This window comes from Lithobates pipiens, unplaced genomic scaffold (genome assembly GCF_037356315.1).
Source record: "Lithobates pipiens isolate NorthernLeopardFrog02 unplaced genomic scaffold, aLitPip1_a1.2 Scaffold_19, whole genome shotgun sequence".
NCBI classification, from domain to species: domain Eukaryota; kingdom Metazoa; phylum Chordata; class Amphibia; order Anura; family Ranidae; genus Lithobates; species Lithobates pipiens.
Genome location: NW_027507764.1, coordinates 320,747,244 through 320,773,964, shown reverse-complemented (window position 1 = coordinate 320,773,964; position 26,721 = coordinate 320,747,244). Strand labels below are relative to the sequence as shown.

General features: G+C 41.2%; 1 protein-coding gene across 2 annotated transcripts in view; it reads left to right on the top strand.

The window, feature by feature from the left end:
- CDH9 (cadherin 9) overlaps nt 1-26,721 on the top strand; it is a 406,872-nt gene that overhangs the window by 170,420 nt on the left and 209,731 nt on the right. For both annotated transcript variants that reach the window (XM_077492039.1, XM_077492040.1), the window contains exon 3: nt 14,673-14,967. In XM_077492039.1, coding sequence (XP_077348165.1) covers nt 14,673-14,967 — 295 coding nt within the window. The remainder of the gene's footprint in view (nt 1-14,672; nt 14,968-26,721) is intronic.

The following is a 26,721-nucleotide window of genomic DNA, read 5'->3' as shown; positions in this document are numbered from 1 at the left end:
TAGATGGATCTTAATTGTGGCAAATGTTTGCCCGAAGAAGGCCACAACATGTTTGTACCGGGAGGTGATCCTCATTTCAATTCCAGCCCATCTATTTGGGGCCTTCCTAGATGTCCTAGAAGTCAGTACTCGCAAGTGGGATGCATAGTAGTATTTAATGATGCAGCCAGACCCCCCCTCTATTTCTTAAGTCCAGTACTGCTGAACTCACAATTTGATGAGAGGCATTATTCCATAGAAATTGTAGACATTTCCTTTGGAGCCTTTAGATGCGACATTGGAATTGACGCTGGGAGTGTCTCAAATAAGTAAAGTAATTTGGGGAGTGCCGACATCTTAAGGAAGTTAATTATTCCAATAAAAGATAAAGGGCAGGTTGGTCTACTGTTTTAATAAATGGGTGATTTATGTAAACATAGGAGGGAAGAGAGTAGAGTAATGCCACGTACACACGTAGCAGACTATCCGGCGGACTTAGTCTGGCAGACTTTCCGCCAGACTGTCCGCTGGACTTTCCGAATGAGCTACTTGCCCACACACAGCACTTTTTCAGCAGACTAATACGGCGTACTAAGTCCGCCGGACTATCCGCCGGACTTTTGAAATGAATGGACTCGCCCCCACACACACGGAGGAAAGTCCGCTCATTTTGAGCGCTTCTCCAGGTAGCCGGGGCCAGTGAAGGAGGCGTCGCTGGCCCAGTCACCTGGTATGGACTTAAAGGGGAATCCCTACGCCAAAAAATCGGAGTGGGGGCCCCTCCCAGGTCCATATCAGACCCTTATCCGAGCACACTACCCAGCCGGCCAGGAAAGGGGTGGGTATGAGCGAGCACCCCCCCCCCTCCTGAGCCGTACCAGGCTGTGTGCCCTCAACATGGGGGGGTGTCTTGGGGAAGGGGGGTGCAAAAATATTTTCTTAGACCTTTGGGTAAAAAAAGTCCACTGGAGTCCACACATGGGGGGATTGTCCGGCGGACTTGAGTCTGCTGGACTTTTCCACTGGATTGTTTGATCGTGTGTACGAGGCATAAGAGGGGTGATGTGGATGCCCAAATATTTAAGGATATGATTGCACCAATGATATTTAAAATTGTGTTGAAGAGAGGCGAGTTGCTCTGGTGGAACATTAATGAGTAGGGCTTCTGTTTTTGAAGAACTCATTTTAAACCCTGATATAGAACTGAAATACGCTAGGGTATCATGTAGAGAAGGGAGTGATATGTGAAGGTGAGTAATGCCCTGTACACATGGTCAGAAATTCCGATGGAAAAGGTCCGATCGGATTACATCACTTAACTTGCGCCGGAAGCATGACGTCGACGAGCAGTGGAGGAAGCCCCGCCCGCCCTAATTCAGAACAGGGCGGAGGGGAGATCCCCAGTGCGTGTCGCAACCCCCGAGACATGACAAGGACGAGCAAGGCCACAAAACACACAGTGCCTGTCGCCGCAAATGCACACATACAGTAAAGTCAGCACTAGGTATTCTTAATTTCTTATTTTTCCTTTATTTATCTCTTCCTTTTCTCACTTTGGTTTTTTTCATTCCTTATCTTCGTCTTTACACCCTCATTCATTTTTCCACATATTTTTAATACATACCATACCATTTGTTTATTTCTTATAGGTCCCTTCAGTAGGGCCACCTCACCATTCAACACTTTATTCCTGCTATATCCTACACTTCTACCTGCCTGGGGTGTTGTCTGTGCATTCTGGGTGTCGTCCGGGCTTGCTCCCTCAGCCCTGGACCATGGCAATTTTGGGCTGGCCCAACTTTCGGTGCCTGCCTCTGCGCAGATATATATGTACATCTGTGGGTCAAATCTACATGTGTTGGGGTTCCGCCATGTTTGTGCAATTGTCCACTTTTTCTGAGTTGATTTAAATACCGTTGTTTACTCTACCCATAGGTTACCATTACGACCTTTGTTTTTTTGTTTTTTATAGTTTTTTTCTTCTAAATGACGCTTCAATGTGTCATGTAGCTACACATAATTTGTGATTATTTAATATTTGGCTCTTCATGTGTTTACTAATAAGTCCTTGTTGGAATGTATAATCTGATGAAATGGAAAATACTAATATATGGCTACGTGTATTAATATGTAAATATATGACTACCTGTACTTATTAAAATATGTTTTTTTTTATCAAATGTTATGCTTCTGCTCCCGTGTGCCTCATACAAAGTCCCGCCTGCTGCTCCTTCCTTTTTAAATACTAAACCGGGATGGAGGAGGGGATTTGAACGGCCCCTATAACCTCATTTAAAGTCCCAAATAATTTATTTTTTTCTCCTTCTTTATTCTCTACAACTTTATCCCTGACCTGTCTGGTGTGTTCCTTGGCCTTCATGAGGCTGCTCGCTCACTAAGCTTCTCTCACAAACCTCTGAGAGCTTCACAGAACAGCTATTTATACTGAGATTAATTTACTAATTCATTTTAGTCAGGGGTATCAGAATAAGGGGGCTGAATACAAATGCATGCCACATATATTTATGTGTAAAAAAAAATTGGAAATGATTAATCATTTTCCTACTACTTCACAATTATGTGCCACTTTGTGTTTGTCTATCACATGAAATCCCAATAAAATACATTTACGTTTTTGGCTGTAATATGACAAAATGGGGAAAATTTCAAGGGGTAGGAATACTTTTCCAAGGCACTGTATATGAATAGGAAAGTAGGGCTGGCGGGGAAAGAAAAGAGGGAGCAGGGGAAAACAGGGGAAAGAAAGAAAAAGGCATAAAGATTGACTCTAACACTAACAAAACCTATTTTGTTTGAAGATATGAAGGTTTGGTGGTACACTTTAGGTAAACTATGGGTTTAAATTACTAAAACTGGAGAGTGCAAAATCTATTGCAGCTCTGCATAAAAACCAGCTTCCATTTTTTTTTTTTTTGTCAAAGCTTAATTGAACAAGCTAAAGTTAGAACCTGGTTGGCTAACGTGCACAGGTGCACCAGATTTTGCACTACTTGGTTTTAGTAAGCAACTCCTATGTGGGGTAAATGTATGCTTCTTGTAATATACATGATCTGTTGCTGATGTATGTGTTAGCCCACACGGTCGGACATTCTGACAACCAAATCTGTTGGGTTTTGTCCGACGGATTTTGTCTGACGAATTTTGTCCGAAACTGTTGCACTGTACATAATGTGATTAAGTTATTTCATTACGACGGGACTACGTTCAGGCTAGTAGCCAATAGCTTTGGTCTAGGAATTGGATCTGAGCATGCTTGGCACTTTGTCCGTCGGAGTAGGCTACACATGATCGGAGTATGTCAGATCGGAGCATTTTGTCTGAAAATTTTACCGGCAAGTTGGAAAAGTTGGTCCGTCGGATATTCCGACGGAAACAGTCCGATGGAGACCACATACAGTCGGAATATCCGACAAAACGGTCCGATAGGACACATTCCGTCGGAATTTCTGACCGTGTGTACAAGGGCTTACACTTAAGCCGCGTACACACGGACGGATTGTATGGCCTACTTAGTCCGTCATACAATCCGACGGACAGTCCATCATACTTTCGAATGAACGGACTTGACCACACACGGATGCACAAACAGTCCGTCGAAAGCTTGCGCGATGACGTGTACAGTACGTACGATGGGACTATAAATAGGAAGTCTAATACACAGCAATGCAACCTTTCGCCGTGTAAATCCTTTCTGAGCATGCGCCATTCTTAGTCCGTCGAACTAGCCTACTGACGAGCGGATTGTCCGCTGAAACCAAAGTATGACAGACAGTATTACGGAAATTCCGAAATACTTAGTACGCCAGACTGCACGCTGAAAAAGTCCGCTGAAGCCCACACACGAGCGGACTGTCCGCTGAAATGTGTTTCGACGGACTAAGTTGGCCATACAGTCCGCCCGTGTGTACGCGGCTTTACACTTACAACTGACCTAATGACATTTTACATTTGACACTATTATTAATAAAGAGAAGAACCTTTTTCAAGGAGGCTCCTACATCAATAGTACAGCAATAACACAGAAAAAGCAATCACATATAAATAAACAATCAGCCTGCAAGGGAGGTCTGTTTATACGTATCTATTACCCCACTGTGTGCTGTAATTCCATTCTGTACTGTAATTACATTGGGGCTGGTGGACGAAACCACAGAAAGTGGCTAGATACATAGGCATTAGGGATGAGCCGAACACCCCCCGGTTCGGTTCGCACCAGAACTTGCGAACGACCCCCGCGTTCGGTACGAACGTTAGAACCCCATTGAAGTCTATGGGACTCGAACGTTCGAATTGGAAAGTGCTCATTTTAACGGCTAATATGCAAGATACTGTCCTAAAAAGGGTTTGGCGACCTGCCTCCTGCCTCAGGGGACATGGGTCACTGCAAAAAAAAGTTTTAAAAACTACCGTTTTGGCGGGAGCACTGATTTTAATGACGATTAAAGTGAAAAAAAAAAAGTGAAATATTCCTTTAAATATGGTGCCTGCGGGGTGTCTGTAGTATGCCTGTGAAGTGCCATGTGTTTCCCGTGTTTAGAACAGTCCCTGCACAAAATGACATTAAACGGAAATAACACCATTTAAAACTGCTTGCGGTTTTAATGTTATATCTGGTTCCTGCAATATGGTTGAAAATCATTGAGAAACATGGCATGGGTAGCCCTCCCTGCCCATTACCAGCCTATTTGGGTCTTGTACGCATATTAAGGGGAACCCCGTACCCATATTAAAAAAAGGAAATGCGTGTGGCCCCCAGGCCCTATATACTCAGAACAGCAGTATACAGGCGGTGCAAACAAGACAGGGACTGTGTAGGTTTGTTGTGTTAAGTTGAATCTGTTTGTCATTTTCAACCGGTACATTTTTAAAGTGTAGCTCCAGTCAAAAAAACTATCTTTAAGCTTTTTGGAAAACATAGGGAAGGGTTATCACCCCTGTATAATTTGTTTTGTCGTCCATCTTTTTTCATCTCACTTGCTGCTGTCTCCTTGCGTTTGCAAGTAGGAGATGTTTGTAAGTTGGATGTTTGAAAGTAGGGGCCTGCCCTATATTATAGCGGTATGTACTGGGTACAGAGCACGCAGACAGCACGCACTATCTCCTAACACTACTGACTGCAAGCTCTATTATTAACCACTTGTTAGCCCAATGTTTGCATAAAGTGAAAGATGAAGTTATGCTGAGTAAATAGATATCAAACATGTCACTCTTCAAAATTGCACATGCCCGTGGAATGGCGCCAAACGTCGCTACTTAAAAAATCCCCATAGGCGACGCTTTAAATATTTTTTTACTGGTTACATGTTTTGAGTTGCAGAGGAGGTCTAGGACTAGAATTATTGCTCTCGCTCTAACATTCTCGGCGATACCTCACATGTGTGGCACATGCGAGCACATGGGGACATGGGCGCTTTAATTTTTATTTTATTTTTTTATTGTTCATTTTACTTTATTTATTTTAGTTTGACATTTTTTTTCCCAAAAATATATTTTTGATCACTTTTATTCCTATTACAAGAAATGTAAACATCCCTTGTAATAGGAATATGGGGTGACAGGTCCTCTTTACAGTGAAATCTGGGGGGTCAATATGACCCCACATCTCACCTCTAGGCTGGGAAGCCTGAAATAAAAAATAAAAAAAAGATTCTGGCTTTGATCGTACTGGCGAGTTGGTAGAAGCACCGGAGGGCGGTGAGGGGTGGGGGGCGTCTATGGCTGGGTATTTCAGGGTATCACCGAGTATGGCTGGGTATCTCTGAGTATGGCTGGGTATGGCAATTTATGGCAGGGTATTACAGAGTATTGGCGGGGTATTGGCGGGGTACTACAGAGTAATAGCAGGGTACTGCACTGCAGAGTAATGGCGGGGTACTGCACTGCAGAGTAATGGCGGGGTACTGCACTGCAGAGTAATGGCGGGGTACTGCAGAGTAATGGCGGGGTACTGCACTGCAGAGTAATGGCAGGGTACTGCACTGCAGAGTAATGGCAGGGTACTGCACTGCAGAGTAATGGCGGGGTACTGCACTGCAGAGTAATGGCGGGGTACTGCACTGCAGAGTAATGGCGGGGTACTGCACTGCAGAGTAATGGCGGGGTACTACAGAGTAATGGCAGGGTACTGCACTGCAGAGTAATGGCAGGGTACTGCACTGCAGAGTAATGGCGGGGTACTGCACTGCAGAGTAATGGCGGGGTACTGCAGAGTAATGGTGGGGTACTGCACTGCAGAGTAATGGCAGGGTACTGCACTGCAGAGTAATGGCGGGGTACTGCACTGCAGAGTAATGGCGGGGTACTGCACTGCAGAGTAATGGCGGGGTACTACAGAGTAATGGCAGGGTACTGCACTGCAGAGTAATGGCGGGGTACTGCACTGCAGAGTAATGGCGGGGTACTGCACTGCAGAGTAATGGCGGGGTACTGCACTGCAGAGTAATGGCGGGGTACTGCACTGCAGAGTAATGGCGGGGTACTGCAGAGTAATGGCGGGGTACTGCAGAGTATGCATTGGTATTGCAGAGTATTGGCAGGGAATTGAGGGGTTAAATTCGGTGAGCAGCGATGTGGGCACTGCAGATGCAGCCCACATCGCTGCTGACACCGATCTCTTTCCCCTCCGCTGTACCGATCGGTACAGAAAGGGGAGGGAGGAACAGGTGTCATAACATGACGCCGGTTTGTTTCCAAGTGATCACTCCGTCATTTGACGGAGCAATCACGTGGTAAACGGCCGCTATGAGCGGCCGTTTACCGTGATGCGCCGGGTCCTATGGACCCGGCAGTCACGGATGCTCTCGAGTGCGCACACCTCGGGGCACGCGAGAGCAGAATTCTGGGAGGCCGTTAATTAACGGCCTCTCTGAGTTAAACAACCGCCCTGAAGCCGTTAATCGGCAATGGGCAGTTGTTAAGTGGTTAAAGCTAGATCACTAGCTATATAGGTGAGGTGAATATAGTGGTGTTGTCACGATCTGGAGTCAGGCTCAGAGACCAATAGCTATAGCAGCAGAGCAGATATTCACACAGGTCACCCTGGCTGATGGCACGGGTTCACCTGAGGTGCGGGGTCTAAGCACTAACCGGTATTCACCAGAGCTCCCAAAGGTGGAGATGGGCTTGGCTGCGTGTTAGTGCCAGGTCGCGGTCCTCAGGATAGCCCCACCAGGAGGTGAGCAAGCCGGGGGTCTGGTAGCAGATATAGCAGGTAGAGATCAAGCAGAAGCGTAGTTGAGAAACAAGCCAAAAGTCGGTAACCAATAGTTGCAGGTTGGGATTCAGCAGAAGCGTAGTCCAGGAGCAAGCCAAATGTCGGTAACGAAAGGTAGCAAGGATACGGTCGGCAGCAGGAGAGATAGAAGCAAGATATTGGCTGGTAAAGGCACAATATTCTGGCAAGGAGGAAGTGCAGAGACATGGCTTATATAGGAAGTTCATGGGAGGAGCAAAGGGTTCAAGGTTCAAGACAAACAAGATTCAAGACATGATCACTAAAGGAATTGTCCAAGGAGCTGTCCAGCATTCCAGGTGGCTCAGCAAGCAGAGTCACTGCCAGACACACCAGAGGTCCCAGGTTCAAGCCCAGGTCCTAACAGTACTCCCCTCCTCCCAGGACGCCCCCTGGACGTCTTAGGGCCAGGTTTCTGAGGAAACCTCTGGTGGAATTCCCTTGTTAATCTAGGGGCATGAACATTCTCCTCAGGCTCCCAAGAATTTTCTTCTGGCCCATATCCTTCCCATTGAACCAAATATTGCAATTTGTTCCTAGAGATCCTGGAGTCAAGAATTTTTCCCACCACAAATTCTTCTTCACCCTGTACCTCGACAGGTGGGGGAGGAGGATGAATTCTTCCAGAAAAAGTATTTTCATGAAATGGTTTGAGTAGTGATATATGAAACACAGGGTGAATCTTCATATTGTCAGGAAGTTTTAGGCGAAAAGTGACCGGGTTGATTTGAGCAGAAATCTCAAAAGGTCCCATAAACTTTTGACCCAACTTAGCACATGGAACTTGAACTTTAAAATTTTTGGTAGATAACCAAACTTTCTCACCTACTTGAAAAGTGGGAATTGACCTACGATGTCTGTCAGCAGCCCTCTTGTAATATTCCTGCGCCTCCTTCAATGTATCAGTCAATTTCTCCTGGATCTCATGTAATGAAGTTAGTCTGTTGGTAACAGCAGGAATTGAAGTTGAGATGGGGAGATCAGGAATAAAAACTGGATGATACCCCGTGTTTAAGAAAAATGGGCTTTGGGATGTGGAACTATGTTTAGAGTTATTATAAGCAAACTCTGCCGTAGGAAGGTAGTCCACCCAGTCATCCTGAAGATAACTCACGAAGCATCGAAGGTATTGCTCCAGAGTTTGATTGGTCCTCTCGGTCTGACCATTAGACTGCGGATGAAAAGCCGAGGACAGATTAACTGTTACACCCAAAGCTGAGCAAAAACTTCTCCAAAATTTTGAGGTAAACTGTACCCCTCTGTCAGACACCACATCATCAGGAATTCCATGAAGTTTAAAAACTTCTCTAACCATTACCTCAGCAGTATGTTCGGCGGAGGGTACCCCTTTAACTGGAATAAAATGAGCCATCTTAGTGAGACGGTCAACGACTACCAGAATGGTGGTCATCCCTTTTGAAAGAGGAAGGTCAACCACAAAGTCCATAGAAATTGACCCCCATGGTCTTGATGGAACAGGTAGTGGTAGAAGTAACCCCAGAGGAGAAGATCGAGGTGTCTTATTGGGAGCACAGGTTAGACATGAAGCCACATAACTCTTAACATCTTTCTTGTACCCAGGCCACCAAAAGGAACGTGATAAGAGTTCTTCTGTTTTAGAAACCCCAAAATGACCAGCAAGCTTAGAGTCATGTACCAACCTGAGGGCTTCTACCCGAACTGATTCAGGTACATAGAGGCAATGCGCTTGAGTCCAAAAACCATTGTTGTACTTGAGGTTAATGTCCTTAGGAGGATTATTAAGAAGTGGGTCATTCTCATACCCCTCCTTGAGAAGATTAAGAAATGTCTTTGAACTCATGGCCCCTAGAAAGTTCTTTTGAGGCAGGATTGTACATTCAGAGGTGCTTTCCTGGAGAGGCCCAGACAACATCCGTGATAGGGCATCAGCCTTACCATTCCTTGACCCAGGGCGGTATGAAATAACAAAATTAAACCTGGAAAAGAAAAGGGTCCAACGTGCTTGTCTAGATGACAACCTTTTAGCAGACCTAATAAATTCTAAATTTTTATGATCGGTGAGAACGGTTACAGGGTGCTTAGCTCCTTCCAGCAGATGCCTCCACTCAGAAAATGCTTCCTTAATTGCCAGCAGCTCCTTGTTTCCAATGTCATAATTCATCTTGGCTGAAGACATCAGTCGAGAGAAATAAGCACAAGGATGAAGCTGCATTTTTTCTCCCATTCGCTGAGAAAGGATAGCTTCTACAGCAGAATTAGAAGCATCAACTTCTACGATGAAAGGTAGTTCTGGATCTGGATGTACCAGGATTGGTGCAGAAGTGAAGAGAGTTTTCAGTTTACTAAAGGCAGCCTGTGCCTCAGGAGACCACAAAAAGGGCACCCCTTTCTTTGTCAACTGTGTGATTGGAGCAATTACCCTAGAGAAATTCCTTATAAATCTTCTGTAAAAGTTGGCAAAACCAACAAATCGCTGTATCTCTTTAACATTCTTAGGGGCGGGCCAATCCACCACAGCTTTGATCTTATCGGGATCCATGCTTACCCCTTCAGAAGAGATTATGTATCCCAAGAACTGAATCTGAGTTTGTTCAAACTCGCATTTCTCTAATTTTATGTAAAGTTGATTTCGCCTTAATCTCTCGAAAACAATACAGACATGCTTGCGGTGTTCTTCCAAAGTATCAGAGAAAATGAGAATGTCATCCAAATATGCTATTACAAACTGATCAAGCAAATCTCGAAAGACATCATTAATAAAATGTTGAAAAGCTGCAGGAGCATTGCAAAGCCCAAAGGGCATGACCAAAGACTCAAAATGTCCATATCTGGTTCTGAAAGCAGTTTTCCATTCATCACTGGAACGAATGCGGACAAGGTTGTATGCCCCCCGTAAATCTAATTTGGTAAAGAGCTTGGCAGAGCGGAGTCTCTCAAGCATTTCTGGAATCAGTGGGAGTGGATAGCGATTCTTAATTGTGATCTTATTTAAATCTCTGTAGTCAATACACGGACGCAGGGTGGAGTCCTTTTTCGTCACGAAGAATAAGGCTGCGCCAGCAGGAGAGGTTGAGTGTCTGATAAAACCCTTCTCAAGATTCTCATTAATCCACTCCCTGAGCACTTTCAGTTCAGGTTCTGATAAAGAATAAAGGCGACCAAATGGTATTTCTGCCCCTGGAAGCAATTCAATGGGACAATCATAAGAGCGATGAGGAGGCAGCTGATCTGCGTTCTTTTTATCACAAACGTCCCGAAACTCAAGATATTGTGGAGGTAGCTTGTCATATGACTGGATAGTTGCCAAAACTGCTTGTAAATCTTGGGTTGGTGAAGGGCTTATTTGATAAGATTCTTTGCAATGATTCTTGCAATGGTCAGATGTAAAGCTTAAAGAACGTGTCTCCCAGTTGATGGAGGGATTATGGATAGAGAACCAAGGAATGCCCAGGATAATAGGGAACTTGGGTGATGTAATCAGCTCAAAGCTGATAGTCTCCTGATGGTCAGTTTCAATTAGGAGTTTAAGTGGAATTGTCTCGTGGGTAACAGGGCCTGAAGTCAAAGGTGAGCCATCCACAGTTTCCATATCAATTGGGGCAAGTTTATTTCTTATTTGAATGTTATTACTTTGGGCAAATTCGATGTCGATGAAGTTTCCCCCAGCCCCTGAGTCCAGCATAGCAGAGCAAGGTATTTCATTGCTTTCAACAATAAGCTTTATAGGGATGACAAAATGAGTTGATATGAATTAACTTTATTTGCTTCCTGAATCAAAGGAGAGATGGACTGAGAAATTGAGTTTATTTGTTCAGATACTGTAACATCCATTGCTGCAATTGTTCTTTTAAAATTTATTGGGAAAATTAACTGCGTAATGTCCAGAGTCTCCACAATAAAGACATAAGTTTTCTGAACGTCGTCTTTCTTTCTCCTGAGTAGTAATAGATCTTTTAATAGCATCCACCTGCATAGGTTCAGGAGTGTCAGAATCAGGAAAAACTCTTGGAACCTTAGGAGGATACTGAGTAGTAGAAAAACGCATGCCACCATTACTGCCTAGGATTCCCAGTCTCTCCTTTCTCCTTTCAGTAAGTCTCTGATCAATTCGAATACATAATTTAATAAAAGCTTCAAGGTCATCAGGACTTTCTACTCTGGCAAGCTCATCTTTTACTTGTTCCGAGAGTCCTTGACGGAACTGACTCTTCTGTGCTGCTGGATTCCAATTGGTATCTGAGATCCAACGTCGGAATTCAGTTGTGTACTCTGCAACAGAGCGTCTTCCCTGACGTAAATTGTGCAATTTTGCCTCAGCAGTAGCACAGCGGTTAGGATCATCGAAAACTTGGTTCATCGCAGTCACAAAAGAATCAAAATTATCCAGGATGACATCATCTTTCTCCACATAAGGGGAGGCCCAGGCTAAGGCTTCCTCAGTCAGGAGGTTGATAATAAACAGCACCTTTTTCCTGTCAAAAGTGAATGCAGCAGGTTGCATCTGAAAGTATATACGACATTGATTAAGGAATCCTCTATAATGGCGGCGGTCTCCGCTAAACTTGAGTGGTAGGGGCATTCGTGCATTAATTTCTATGGCAGCAGTATCTCGGGCATGAAAATCCCGCAATTGTTTGTGTAGATCAAGGATTTCCTCTTGTAGACCTTTCATTTCAATTTGTAACTCAGAAAATTTTTCCTGGTAGTCAACACCAAATGCCTGTAACTCAGCGATTTGAACCCTGAGAGGAGCCACGGCAGCTGCTACAACGGCCTCCATGTTTTTGCGGCCAGAATATTCTGTCACGATCTGGAGTCAGGCTCAGAGACCAATAGCTATAGCAGCAGAGCAGATATTCACACAGGTCACCCTGGCTGATGGCACGGGTTCACCTGAGGTGCGGGGTCTAAGCACTAACCGGTATTCACCAGAGCTCCCAAAGGTGGAGATGGGCTTGGCTGCGTGTTAGTGCCAGGTCGCGGTCCTCAGGATAGCCCCACCAGGAGGTGAGCAAGCCGGGGGTCTGGTAGCAGATATAGCAGGTAGAGATCAAGCAGAAGCGTAGTTGAGAAACAAGCCAAAAGTCGGTAACCAATAGTTGCAGGTTGGGATTCAGCAGAAGCGTAGTCCAGGAGCAAGCCAAATGTCGGTAACGAAAGGTAGCAAGGATACGGTCGGAAGCAGGAGAGATAGAAGCAAGATATTGGCTGGTAAAGGCACAATATTCTGGCAAGGAGGAAGTGCAGAGACATGGCTTATATAGGAAGTTCATGGGAGGAGCAAAGGGTTCAAGGTTCAAGGCAAACAAGATTCAAGACATGATCACTAAAGGAATTGTCCAAGGAGCTGTCCAGCATTCCAGGTGGCTCAGCAAGCAGAGTCACTGCCAGACACACCAGAGGTCCCAGGTTCAAGCCCAGGTCCTAACAGGTGTATACTGCAGTCAGGGCACAGACAACAACCACTACACAGCAGCAAGATAGGAAATCAGCCAAAAACGATTGGTGTGTACTGTGTTGAAGGTACACTGAACACCCACTGCTTCAGATGCAAAGTAACACACTACAGGAGGCCGCCTTAAAGGCGGCCTTATATAGTGTGGGGCGTGCACTACACAGCCTGAGCTATGATTGGCCACAGGCAGGATGCCTGTGGCCAATCATGGCTCTCCTCACTGCTGGCGCTGCGATTGGCCAAGCATGCGGGGTCACAGTGCATGCTTGGCCAATCATCGGGCAGCAATGCACTGCGCCAACGCAGTGCATTGTGGTCCGCGCGCGCGTCACTCGAATTTTGACGCGAACGGCCAAAACGTTCGGAATTCGCCGAACGGCCGAACAGCCAATGTTCGAGTCGAACGTACGTTCGACTCGAACACGAAGCTCATCCCTAATAGGCATCTTACATATCCAAATGTGATGTAAAGATTCTGCCAGCAACATTGCTTTAAAGGAATTTAAGGAATAGCTGAATGGACATGCAAGTGTTATCAACCCAAGCAACACATTAAAAAATAAAAATTATAAAAAACATAATAGGAATTGATTGAAAAGATAAACCCTCAGGCTTATGTAGATTAAATTTTTTAAATAAAACTCCTGGAAAACCCTGCTTTTTGGATAAAGAGTGGAATAGTTAAAACGTCTGTTTCCCTTCAATTCTTGTGTGGTATATGGTATAAGTAGAGCAAATTAATGGGATAAAAAGGACGTAAGATGTGTTTGGGTACAGCGTCCCATGACCACACAACTATCAGTTTAAGAGATGCAGTGCTGTATTGCAAAAAATGGCCATTCCCATGGCGGTATTCCCAAGTCTGGCTCGGAGTGAAAATTTAGTACCATTAGCGGTAATCCCGAGCCAGACTCGGGATCGCATTGCTGGATCCAGGATGAGTATGCTTACCTTATCCCCTGGATCCAGCGATGTCCCCCCGCTGTGTGAGCTGTTTGTCCTCCGCTCAATCTATTATGGAGCTGAGCTTCATTCCCTGCGAGCGTTTCGACGCATGGAGACGGAGAGCGGCGCCAAATTCAAAAAGTGAAAGACACACATTACATACAGTATAATGTAATCTTTTGTCCCTAATGGTCAGCCCAGTGCCCTGCAAGCAGTTTTATATTATAAAAACTGTTCTTTCTGCCTGGAAACTGGAGATTTCCAGAGCAACCAAAACTGTCCCTTTACATCAAAAGTGGTTTTAGACCAGCTAGAAAACAGCGATAATAAATCAGAATTACTCGCAGAATTGAGCGGTAGGGATTTCTGGGGAAATTTGTCATCAAATACTGAAAAGTAATGACAGTGACAATTCTGCAACTGAGCAAATTTCAGTGTTCTTGATTTGATTACATTATTGAATCATTTTTATTATTATTATATTATTATTTGGTATAATTCTTTATAGTTATTTATTATATTTTAATTTATCATTTTGTTTTTCAAATTTTATCATACCCGGCATGTCTACTAGACTCTTGTTTGGACAGATTTAAGTGAGTTATTCCTAAGAATTACAGGACTACAATATAAAACGCCAAATTTCCATGCAAAATAATTGTACCGCTTTCAGCACCAGAAATCTGAAATAATCATACCGCCAGGGAGGTTAAACAGGAAAATCTACCGGGGCTGAAGTGGAAACTAATGACAAAGCAGAATTTTACATTTTGTTAATATCTAATAGTTACCCAATAACCAAAGAAATCCTATAAAATGTTTATTTGTACATTCTTGGAATGAAGCAGGCACACATTGCTGTTTTGGAAATCCTAAAATATATATTTTTTTGAATGAGGTTACTGTTATTCCATTTTCCATTACAGCTTACTGACAAAAAGTGAATTAACTACTACATATGTGCATATATTCACTTCTTCAGCATAAAATACAATCTGTCAGAGCTTAATTTACTTGAGCACTATATACTCATATTTATTCTTTTTTATTTCCCTTTAGTTATATACTGATCAAGATAAAGGAGATGGAAATTTAAAGTACATTTTATCTGGAGATGGAGCTGGCAGTGTGTTTGTTATAGATGAAAATACAGGAGATATTCAAGCTGTGAAGAGATTGGACAGAGAAGAAAAGTCTATTTACACTCTTCGAGCCAAGGCAATAGACAGAAAAACAGGAAGACAAGTAGAACCTGAATCCGAATTTATTATAAAGATTCATGACATTAACGATAATGAACCAAAGTTTACCCAGGATATATATACTGCTACTGTCCCTGAAATGTCAGAAGTTGGTAAGTAAAATCCATATTTTACTGAATACATTATGCATCATGCTTACCAGACTGAATGTAAAGAGGAAAAAAAAATGACCATGCACAAAAAAAAAAAAAAAAAAAAAAATTAGATTGTGAGTTGGATTAAAGTTTGTAATAGAATATTTTTTGTATGTGGTCAGATCAGCAAAATTCTAGTGAAATGCATAACTTGTTAAAAGGGAGAAAAATAGGTGTGGTCTGTAACACTATGAATAATAAGCCTCCATCCCCAAATACAGTATCTCACAAAAGTGGATACACCCCTCACATTTTTGTAAATATTTTATTATACCTTTTCATATGACAACACTGAAGAAATTACACTTTGCTACAATGTAAAGTAGTGAGTGTGCAGCTTGAATAACAGTGTAAATTTGCTTTCCCCTTAAAATAACTCAACATACAGCGATTAATGTCTAAACCACTGGCAACAAAAGTGAGTACACCCCTAAGTGAAAATGTCCAAATCGGGCCCAATTAGCCATTTCCCTCCCTGGTGTCATGGGGACTCATTAATGTTACACAGTCTTGTGTGGGGATGGGAAGCAGGTGTGTTAAATTTGTTATCTCTCTCACTCTCTCATACTGGACACTGGAAGTCCAACTTGGTACCCCATGGCAAAGAACTCTGAGGATCTGGAAAAAATAATTTTTGCTCAACATAAAGATGTCCTAAGCTATAAGAAGATTGCCAAGACTCTGAAACTGAGCTGCAGCATGTTGGCAAAGACCATAAATTAGATAGGTTCCAGTCAGAACAGGCCTTGCCATGGTCTACCAAAGAAGTTGAGTGCACATATTCAGCGTCCTATCCAGAGGTTGTCTCGGGAAAATAGGCGTATGAGTGCTGCCAGCATTGCTGCAGAGGTTGTAGGGGTGTAGGGTCAGCCTGTCAGTGCTCAGACCATATGCTGCACACTGCATCAAATTGGTCTGTATGGCTGTCATCCCAGAAGGAAGCCTCTTTTTAAGATGATGCACAAAAAAGAGCCCACAATTGCTGAAGACAAGCAGACTAAGGACATGGATTACTGGAACCATGTCCTGTGTTCTTATGAGACCAAGATAAACTTTTTGGGTTAAGATCGTGTCAAACGTGTGTAGTGGCAACAAGGTGAGGAGTACAAAGACAAGTGTGTCTTGCCTACAGTCAAGCATGGTGGTGGGAGTGTCATGGTCTTGGGCTGCATGAGTGCTGCTGCCACAGGGGAGCTACAGTTAATTGAGAAAATCATGAATGCCAACATGTACTGTGACATACAGAAGCAGCGCATGACCCCCTCCCTTCAGAGACTGGGCCGCAGGGCAGTATTCCAACATGATAACGACCCTAAACACACCTGCAAGACAACCACTGTCTTGCTAAAGAAGCTGAGGGTAAAGGTGATGGACTGGCCAAGCATGTCTCCAGACCTAAACCCTATTGAGCATCTGTGGGGCATCCTCAAATGGAAGATGGAGGAGTACAAGGTCTCTATCATCCACCAGCTCCGTGATGTCATCCTGGAGGAGTGGAAGAGGACTCCAGTGGCAACCTGTAAAGCTCTGGTGAACTTCAAAGTCTTGTGACTAATGTTCTTCTTTTTAACTTGTTAAAAGGTAGGAAGATTTAGGAGGGAGGATTCAGGAATGATTTTAGTTATATGGAAGTCAACATATAACTAGAAAAACACATGTATAAACCACATACCCACTTTGTAAGCTTACCCACCTCTTTTAATTTTATTCTTCATCTACATACTCTCAATTCTCCAGTACTTCCATCAATGTCCTCTTTGCCATTAATGCTGGCCCTCTTCAAACTCTTTCAACAAGATCCCAAAGAGTACCAAATAGCCCAAATCTCACAAGATGATACTCCAGAACAGTGCAAAACTGTCTTCTTGAAAGATTTTTGCTACTCATCTTGCCCTGGAATCTCATAGGAAGAATATTGATATTCATCTAGGTGCCAAGAGTGGAAGTGGAAGCAAGGTTAGTAAATTAACTGACCCATTTTTTTCAGTTTAGTACAGCTATTAGTTGCAATTTATGTGCCAGGTGAGCTTTAAAGTTAAACCTCAGGCAGACATAAAAGGCAAACATTACTACATCTACAGTATATATTTATTTTGAATGGCACTCCCAAAGTATCTTCCCCAATGCACCTGCATTGTAGCTCACCACAACACAAGGCAACACAAAAAATGGGTAATGTCCAATTCTGAACATGCAGAGTTGCATTGGGTGCCCCTATAAAATAAATTAGTTGTTTTATCATTACACATGCTAACACACATTAATGCACATACATTAACATAATGCACATACATTAACATAATGCACAAATGCAAAAGAGCCCTAGATGTACTTTTGTAAATGCAACTAGTGCAAGTACCTGAATTTGATTTGGTATCAGCCACTTGCAATCCCTTGTATAGCAGTGGACTGGGAGTGAAGGGCTGCACTGAGAATCTATCAGGTGTGCTGATATGAGGAGAGAGCAAAGTGAGCAGCTGGATAGCCTCATTATTCACCTGTAAATAAGCTTTTACTCTTGTCCTCATCCTGAAACATCATTTTTGTCTACAAGGATACAGGTCTACAAGGATGTTGTCATTGTGTAAAATACCATTCATGAGAAATTCTGCATTCATTATATGAAATATGAAAATGCTATGTCAAAAAGAGTTGTATTTTGTATGAGAACATAACATGTTAGAAACTTGTAATATGCTTAGATGTTAATGGGTCTGTGGTGCCACCCAGAATACTGACTACTGTATAGTTAGCATTTGTGCTAAACTGCAAGAGACTGAATGGAAGCAGAGGGTTGATCATCCTAAATACTATTTTTTGTATATATTAGCTATGACAAAAATATTGAGGTGTAACACTTATTATAAGTTTTAATTCATTAATGTTCTATATTTTTAGATATTTAACCACCTCCTGCCTGCCATATAGTAAAATGGCTGGTGCAAGGGGGCTCTCTCGTTCTGGGACAACGTCATATGGTGTAGTCTCATTCTCGCCACACTTCCCTGGGACACGGCACATCCCCGATCTCAGTAAAGAGCCGATGACAAGGCTCTTTACCCATGCAATCAGCTGTGTCAAATCACAGCTGATTACATGTAAACAAGAAAATTACGGTTATTGGCTTTCCTCTCTTCACACTGACAGCATGTGAGGAGAGGAGAGCCGCTAAGTCGATTATTAGTGCAGCCCCAACAGCGCCCAGCAGTGACGCCAGTCAGTGTTCAACAGCAATGCCAATCAGTGGCCATCAGTGATGTCAAGCAGTACCCATTAGCTATGCCAATCAGTGGCCATAAGTGATGCCAATCAGAGCTTCCTTTCAGTGTCCATCAGTGCCTGCCCATCAGTTCTGCAAATCAGTGCCCACCAGTGCTGCCTATCCATGCCATCTAACAGTGACATTAGTACCACCTTTCAGTGCCCATCACTGGCACCTATCAGTACCCATCAGTGCTACATATTAGTGCCTCCTCATCAGTTTCGCCTCATCATTGCCCATCAGTGCAGCCTATCAGTGCCCATCAGTGAAGCCTCATCATCGCACATCAGTGAAGGAGAAAAATTACTTCTTCACAAAATTTTATTTTTTTCATTTATTTTTAGCAAATAATAAAAAAAAAATCAGTGGTGATTAAATACTACCAAAAGAAAGCTCTGTGTGTATGAAAAAAAATATACAAATTCCCTTTGGGTACAGCGAGGATTACCTAGTAAAAAAATAAAAAAAATAAATAAAATGAGCAGACAATTAGCATGGTTAGTAAGTTGAGATTTGTGGGTAAGAAACATTAATTTCTAAAATATCTATCAATGAATGTTGTGCTAGGGTATATGTTTTTATTGTAGAAACAAAGATTAGATTTAAAAATGTCCCCATGTACAAATTTGCAAATCTTGCATAACCGTATGTTCAAAAAGAATGCATTAAATGTGTTGGCATGGGTAAAGGTCCATACATAAGAAAATAATTGCAATATTTCTAGTAACATGTAGGATAAACTTGAAAAAAGTCAGTAATATTCACCCATCAATTGCCAGTAGATTGATCATTCCCGAGTAGCTATTGTTGTTATTATCAAACAAAGCATGATTAATGCTAAACCAATAACTGACATGCTTCAAGGGCCTAATTACTTTCCTTCATGTTGAAAATTTAGAATTATTTCCTTTGAATTGACATACCTTGTGTGGCTTGGTCCTTCTGATCCTCTCCTCTACCCAGAAAGAAAGGCATTTCCACCTTCTATAATATTCTGCAAGCCATATTTATTAAAAATCTCTCTTTGATGAAAAGGGAGCAGGATCTGGGGTCCAAATTTTCTGATGCACGATGGTTAAAAGCAAGTCACTACAATGCTAGATCAACCAAATGCACTAATTACTGGGAAATAGCCCAAAAGATTCACCGTTAGTGTTATTTAACACCTGTCTGGCTGGCAAAGTTTTCTAACCTCCATGATAACCTATGTTGGCGGAGCTGTTTGCAGGTGGGCACTTTAAATCATATTTTCTGGGATTGTCCCCACATAAAAAGCTATTGGAGTTGTGTTCACTTTTATCTCTGATATCACTGGCTCTTTGACAAAATCAAATGCTGCATTGGCCCTCCTCAGCTTAGGCATAGATACATTCTACTGGACCTTAGATCTATAGTAATGCAATGTTTTATTTGTTGCAAGATTAACGATACACATACAACAAATGCATGCAGGAGACCTGTATCAATCACATTGCTTGTAGCTTGACATGTTTCACTTCATCTGCTTCTTCAGGAGATAGTAAAGCATGTGCAACATATGTGTAAGTTTTCAACTAAACTAAACTTTACTAACTTCACTAAACTAACTAAAAATGTAACTAAAAGCTGCTAAAAATCCTAAAGGGGATGTGCACAGAAGTGCCAGCAGGAGTGGCACCAATGGATCACAGGGGAAGCAAACCGGAGCCAGTGTAGTTTAAGTTGATATAAGCTAGTCATCCCACAATGTAAGGAGTCAAACAGAAAGAAGAAGCATTTAAGCTTAGTCCCCTAAGGGGGATCACACTCTGGATAGCAGGGAGTGGAAACAAATCAGTGTATATGGTCTGCCAAAATGACTGCACCATTCAATCAATAAAACCACTGCAGGGTTGAAAAGAAAACCTCCAAAGTGGGGGGGGGGGGGGAGTAGACAGCTGTCACATATAGAAACAAAAGGAGGGAGCCCCGATCTTGTGCATTACCAAAGATAAAATGTATTTAAAAAAATGTAATAGTAATACTCACAAATGGGATAAAAAGGCTTGTCAGTACTCCAGCAAATGGAACCATGTCTCTAGATACCTGAAACCTGGACTGGGTGTTAGGGGGGACCAGATGTCATCACAAATGGCTTACGCATTACGAGGGAGGACCATCTTCTTCTTTTATCACTTTTTTTGTGAGTATTACTATTGCTGGTACATTTTTTTAAATACATTTTATGTTTTTTTTAATGCACAAGGTCGGTACACCCTCCTTTTCTTTCTATGTGTTTCAGTTCTAAGGATACCCATTTTTCTGAGGATGGCAGCAAGACCATTGACATTCCACACTCTATCCAAAGGGTTGGCTGTACCACCCACCTATAGACTATGCCCTGAGCGCAGGAGATCGTGTTTGGTAGACAGCTGTCACCAGATAGGTGTCACACTGGAGGATTTCCTTTATGCATACGTTGCACATGCTTTACAAGCTCCTGAATAAGCAGATAAAGCAGATAAAGTGAAACATGTCAAGCTACAAATTATAAAACAGCCAAAGGCCAAACGCTGCGCTAGAGAAAGGATATGAACAAATAAATGGAGCAGCCAGCACTTAGAGTTTAGAATACAAAAAAAAAACAAAATCAGTGAAAAAAAAAAATTAAGTGCAGTGCTAAATAATTGGGATCAAATAATAAATTCTCGACTTTCAAAAAAATTACATCAAATATTATAAGCCATTAATCGTATAATATAAAAATAAAAGATGCTAGATTAATAGCACAAAACAGGCTTAAATATACTAAATATACTAAAATCACAGATAAACAAACATAAGTAATAAAACTCATAAATTGCGAAAATATTTATGGTGAATTCCAAAAGTCGGTGAAAAACACTAATAATGAAAAACTAAAGCAGAGTCCCAAATGGTGAAAATTAGTGAAACCAGTCCTTATAACATATAAACAACTCTTAAAGTGAATTGTCAATGAAGATCCGTAAAAATGAAGTCCCTTCTCCAAATAGCAAGACACCCAAAAGTGGAAAAATATTCTCCTTACCGACTGCAAAGACCAACAAACTGGTCTCAGCAAGCCCAGGGAATTCAGTCTCCCAAAAACCTATATCACAGTATAGTTGATCCTGGATCGGTAGTACTCAAAGGGTATTAACAATAAAAACTCCCATTGTGTAGTATTTAGATAAAATGTAATAAACTTAAACAAATTGCACTTACAGGAAAATCACGGTTATGGGCAGTGTATAGTTAGCGGTGTCCCATAACGCTCTCCCTGCTCGCTGTCCGCCATAAACCAACACCTCCAAAGAAGAAAACGTGATGACGTCAGAACACAAGCACCTTCCTACGCAGCGTTTCATCACAAGAGGACCTCATCTGGGGATTGACTGATGTGTCTGAGTCATCACGAGGTATCTATATAGTGCTAAGGTGCCATTTTAACTGAGGGCCATGAGGGCACTAATGAAAAAGGATACAGGCTACACCAATAGTAACATTAATATAAAATCACATTAATGATAAAATAGGAAAAAAAACTAATTTAAAAATCAAATGTAAGCATTATTAAGAAAACTGTTTATATCCTAATCAACATTTAATCCAAAGGGCACATAATACAACAAAAATCCATTTTGTTTCAAGCCTAGAAATCGCTCCGATTTTATTGGCACCTCTCCCTTTGGAGAAGGGACTTCATTTTCATTTCACTGATCTTCGTTGGCAATTTACTTTAAGATTTGTTTATATGTTATAAGGACTGGTTTCACAAATTTTCACCATTTGGCAATCTGCTTTAGTTTTTCATTCTTAGTGTTTTTTCACCAACTTTTGAAATTCACCATAAATATTTTTGGCAATTTATGAGTTTTATCACTTATGTTTGTTTCTAGTGTGAATTTAGTATATTTAAGCCTGTTTTGTGCTATTAATCTAGCAGCTTTTATTTGCATCTTATACGTTTAACCACTTGCAGACCGGACCAATTTGCTGGTCAAAGACCAGACCCCTTTTTGCGATTCGGCACTGCGTCGCTTTAACTGACAATTGCGCGGTCATGCGACTTGGCTCCCAAACAAAATTGACGTCCTTTTTTTCCCACAAATAGAGCTTTCTTTTGGTGGTATTTGATCACCCCTGCGGTTTTTATTTTTTGCGCTATAACCAAAAATAGAGCTTACTTTTTGTTACAATAAATATCCCCCAAAAATATATAAAAAAACATTTTTTTCCCTCAGTTTAGGCCGATACGTATTCTTCTACATATTTTTGGTAAAAAAATCGCAATAAGCGATTATTGATTGGTTTGCGCAAAAGTTATAGCGTTTACAAAATAGGGATAGTTTTATAGCATTTTTATTAATAATTTTTTATTATTTTTTTTTACTAGTAATGGCGGCGATCAGCGATTTTTATTGTGACTGCGACATTGTGGGGGACCCATCGGACATTTTTGACACATTTTTGGGACCATTGTCATTTATACAGTAATCACTGCTATATAAATGCACTGGCAGTGAAAGGGTTAACCAGTGGGTGGCAGTGTAGGGGTTAAGTGTTCCTAGGGGTGTGTTACTAACTGTGGGGGGGTTGGGCTTTCATTTAGTGAACACTGATCTCTGCTCCAATCACATGGAGCAGAGATCAGCGTCACTAGTTGCTAGGCAGAATGGAGAAATGTTGTTTACACGGCATTTCCTCCATTCGGCCGCTCTGTGAGACGATCGCGGGGATGCCCGCGGCGATCGAGTCCGCGGGTCCCGCGACCGGACTCACAGGGGTCCCGACCAGAGCGGGAGCGCGCCGCCGGCGGCGCGCTCCCGATGGAAGGGCGGCATTGAATATTGGATGTACCTGTACGCCAATATGCCTGCCCGTGCCATTCTGTCGACGTACATCATTGTGCGCTGGTCGGGAAGTGGTTAATGGCTTATAATATTTAATGTAATTTTTTGAAAGCTGAGAATTTATTATTTGATCTCAATTATTTAGCGCTGCACTTATTTATTTATTTTTTTTATGTCAAGCTGCAAGCATTGTGATTGATACAGGACTCATGTATGCGTATGTTGTATGTATATCAAATTCTTTTATGAAATAAAGACAGTATTTGCTGACCTGTTGCTTTTTAACATGTTAGATTATAATGCAAACTACTTCTATATAACAACATTTTGTGTTTGTGGCACCATAAAAATCCCTCTCTCCTACGATTAAAAAAAAAAGATATTTTCGGGATGAAGGTGCCTTTTGATCTATGGATGTAGATGATTCTTCCAGAATTTATTATGTCAATGTATTAGACTGCACTGCAAAAATGCTAATGTAATTGAAGAAAATATGGATTATAAATCAATACCGCAAAAGTAAATGAAATGGCACAATTTACCTGAAATAGTTGTTAAGCTAAAGGACAAATGTTTGCTTAATTATTAAAAAAACCTGTTAACCACGATCTTCAATTTTTTGTAAGATAAAGCACAGTTCCAATACAATTTAAGGTAAGAAGGTTAGGCTGGCCATGCACATGAGAGTTTGCAATCTAAAAGGGCATTGCAAGCGATGAAAATGGTAATAACTGCATGGGGATGAGTTGATGGAGAAAAACAGTTCAGTTGTTAGATAAACGTGGCATAGGCTTGCCTAAAGAGTTGAGTTTTCAGGGATCGTTATTGTAGATGATTACAATGATAGACACATCTGAATATTCAGCTATGCCCATACTAGGTCCTGTCAAGACACACTGGCCCATTAGGGCAAATATGTATCCTGGGCAGTATCATCCACCATTTAAATAGCTAAAGAGTATCTTAATAATGATTGTGTTAGAACATATATAATGATTGTGTAAAAAACATATATAAAATCATATAATAATAATAATAATAATGGGAATGTTGTGTTTTATATATATATATATATATATATATATATATATATATATATATATATATATATATATATATATATATATATATATATATATATGTATTGTTTTGATGTATTCAGAAAAAAGTAATTTGGCATTTGAAAAGCAAGCAGTAAAACATAAAAAAAGTACAGTCTGTTTTCCACCTTCTTTTGTTTTCATTTCACTATGCAGCTGACATTTAAAATTCCCAGAATACCTCAAATGACACATTTTGCTTTCTTGAAAACAGAAGTGTTATAAAGGATGTACAATTTATGTTAAAAACAAAATAAAACTAAAGTAGAAATGTACAGCATAGTTATATTTTTACATCTTATAAAACAATAGCATCCCCTACATCCCACCTTTGTAGTCCAATGTAGGACTCAATTAATGCCGCGTACACACGGTCGTTTTTCCATCAGAATAAACTCTGACTGTCTTTCTGATGGAGTTCTGACAGAGTTCTGCTGAAACGGACTTGCCTCCACACGATTACACCAAAGTCTGATCATTTATAATGCAATGATGTACGACGGGACTAGAAAAAGGAAGTTCAACAGCCAGTAGCCAATAGCTGCCCTTGGGTTGTTTTTGGTCTGTCGGAATAGCATTTGGATTTGATACCGTCAGAAAGATTTAAAACATGTTCTATTTCTAGGTCTGTCAGAATTTTCAAAAGAAAAAGTCAGATGAAGCCCACACACAATCAGAATATCCGATGGAATGATTCCGTCTGACCTTTTCTGCCGCAATGTCTCACCGTGTGTACACAGCATTAGAGATCAGCCTCTTTATGATGTCATAGATAGGGATGGGAAGGCAATTTCACAGATCTTGATTTTGCCAAGAAAACAATCAATTTTGTCTTAACAAAAAATAATCCCTAATTTCGCAATGGAGAAATTGTCTTTAAAACAAAAGACACATGATTGTTTTATCAGCAATTAACCACTTGACCACTGGGCACTTAAACACCCTTAATAACCAGACCAATTTTCAGCTTTTGGTGCTCTCACATTTTGAATGACAATTACTCAGTCATGCAACACTGGACCTATATGAAATGTTTGTCTTTTTTTTTCACACAAATAGAGCTTTCTTTTGGTGGTATTTAATCACCTCTCAGTTTTTTATTTTTTGTGCTATAAAAGAAAAAAGACCGAAAATTCTGTGAAAAAATGAATTTTTCTTCGTTTCTGTTATAAAATTTAGCAGATTAGTAATTTTTTCTTCATAAATTTTGGCCAAAATTTATACTACTACATATCTTTGGTAAAAATAAGTACAAATTGGTGGATATTATTTGGTCTTTGTGAAAGTTATAGAGTCCACAAGCTATGGTGCCAATATCTGAAAATTGATCACACCTGAAGGACTGACGGCCTATTTCAATTCTTGAGACCCTAACATGCCAGAAAAGTACAAATACCCCCCAAATGACCCCTTTTTGGAAAGAAGACATTCCAATGTATTTAGTAAGAGGCATGGTGAGTTTTTTGAAGTTGTAATTTTTTCCCACAATTCTTTGCAAAATCAAGATTTTTTTTCCTTTTTTTTTTCCACAAAATTGTCATATTATCAGGTTATTTCTCACACACAGCATATGCATACCACAAATTACACCCCAAAACACATTCTGCTATTACTCCCGAATACGGCGATACCACATGTGTGAGACTTTTACACAGCGTGGCCACATACAGAGGCCCAACATGCAGGGAGCGCCATCAGGCGTTCTGGAGCACCCAGGACAATTCTGACATTTCTCTCCTACATGTAAAAATCATCATTTATTTGCTAGAAAATTACACAGAACCCCAAAACATTATATATATATATTTTTTTTTAGCAAAGACCCTGGAGAATACAATGGTGGTCGTTGCAAATTTTTATCTCACACGGTATTCGCGCAGCAATTTTTCGAACGCGTTTTTTTGGGGGAAAAAACAGTTTTGTGCTTAAAAAAAACAAAAAAAATGTAAAGTTAGCCCAATTTTTGCATAAAGTGAAAGATGAAGTTATGCTGAGTAAATAGATACCTAACATGTCACTCTTCAAAATTGCACATGCCCGTGGAATGGCGCCAAACGTCGCTACTTAAAAAATCCCCATAGGCAACACTTTAATTTTTTTTTACTGGTTACATGTTTTGAGTTGCAGAGGAGGTCTAGGGCTAGAATTATTGCTCTCGCTCTAACGTTCGCGGCGATACCTCACATGTGTGGTTTGAACACCGTTTTCATATGTGGGCGGGGCTTACGTGTGCATTCGCTTCTGCATGCGAGCACATTGGGACAGGGCGCTTTAAATTTTTTATTTTTTTTTAGTGTTCATTTTACTTTATTTATTTTAGTTTGGCATTTTTTTTCCCCAAAAATAAATTTTTGGTCACTTTTATTCCTATTACAAGGAAGGTAAACATCCCTTGTAATAGGAATATGGGGTGACAGGTCCTCTTTACAGTGAAATCTGGGGGTCAATATGACCCCACATCTCACCTCTAGGCTGGGAAGCCTGAAATAAAAAAATAAAAAAAGATTCTGGCTTTGAT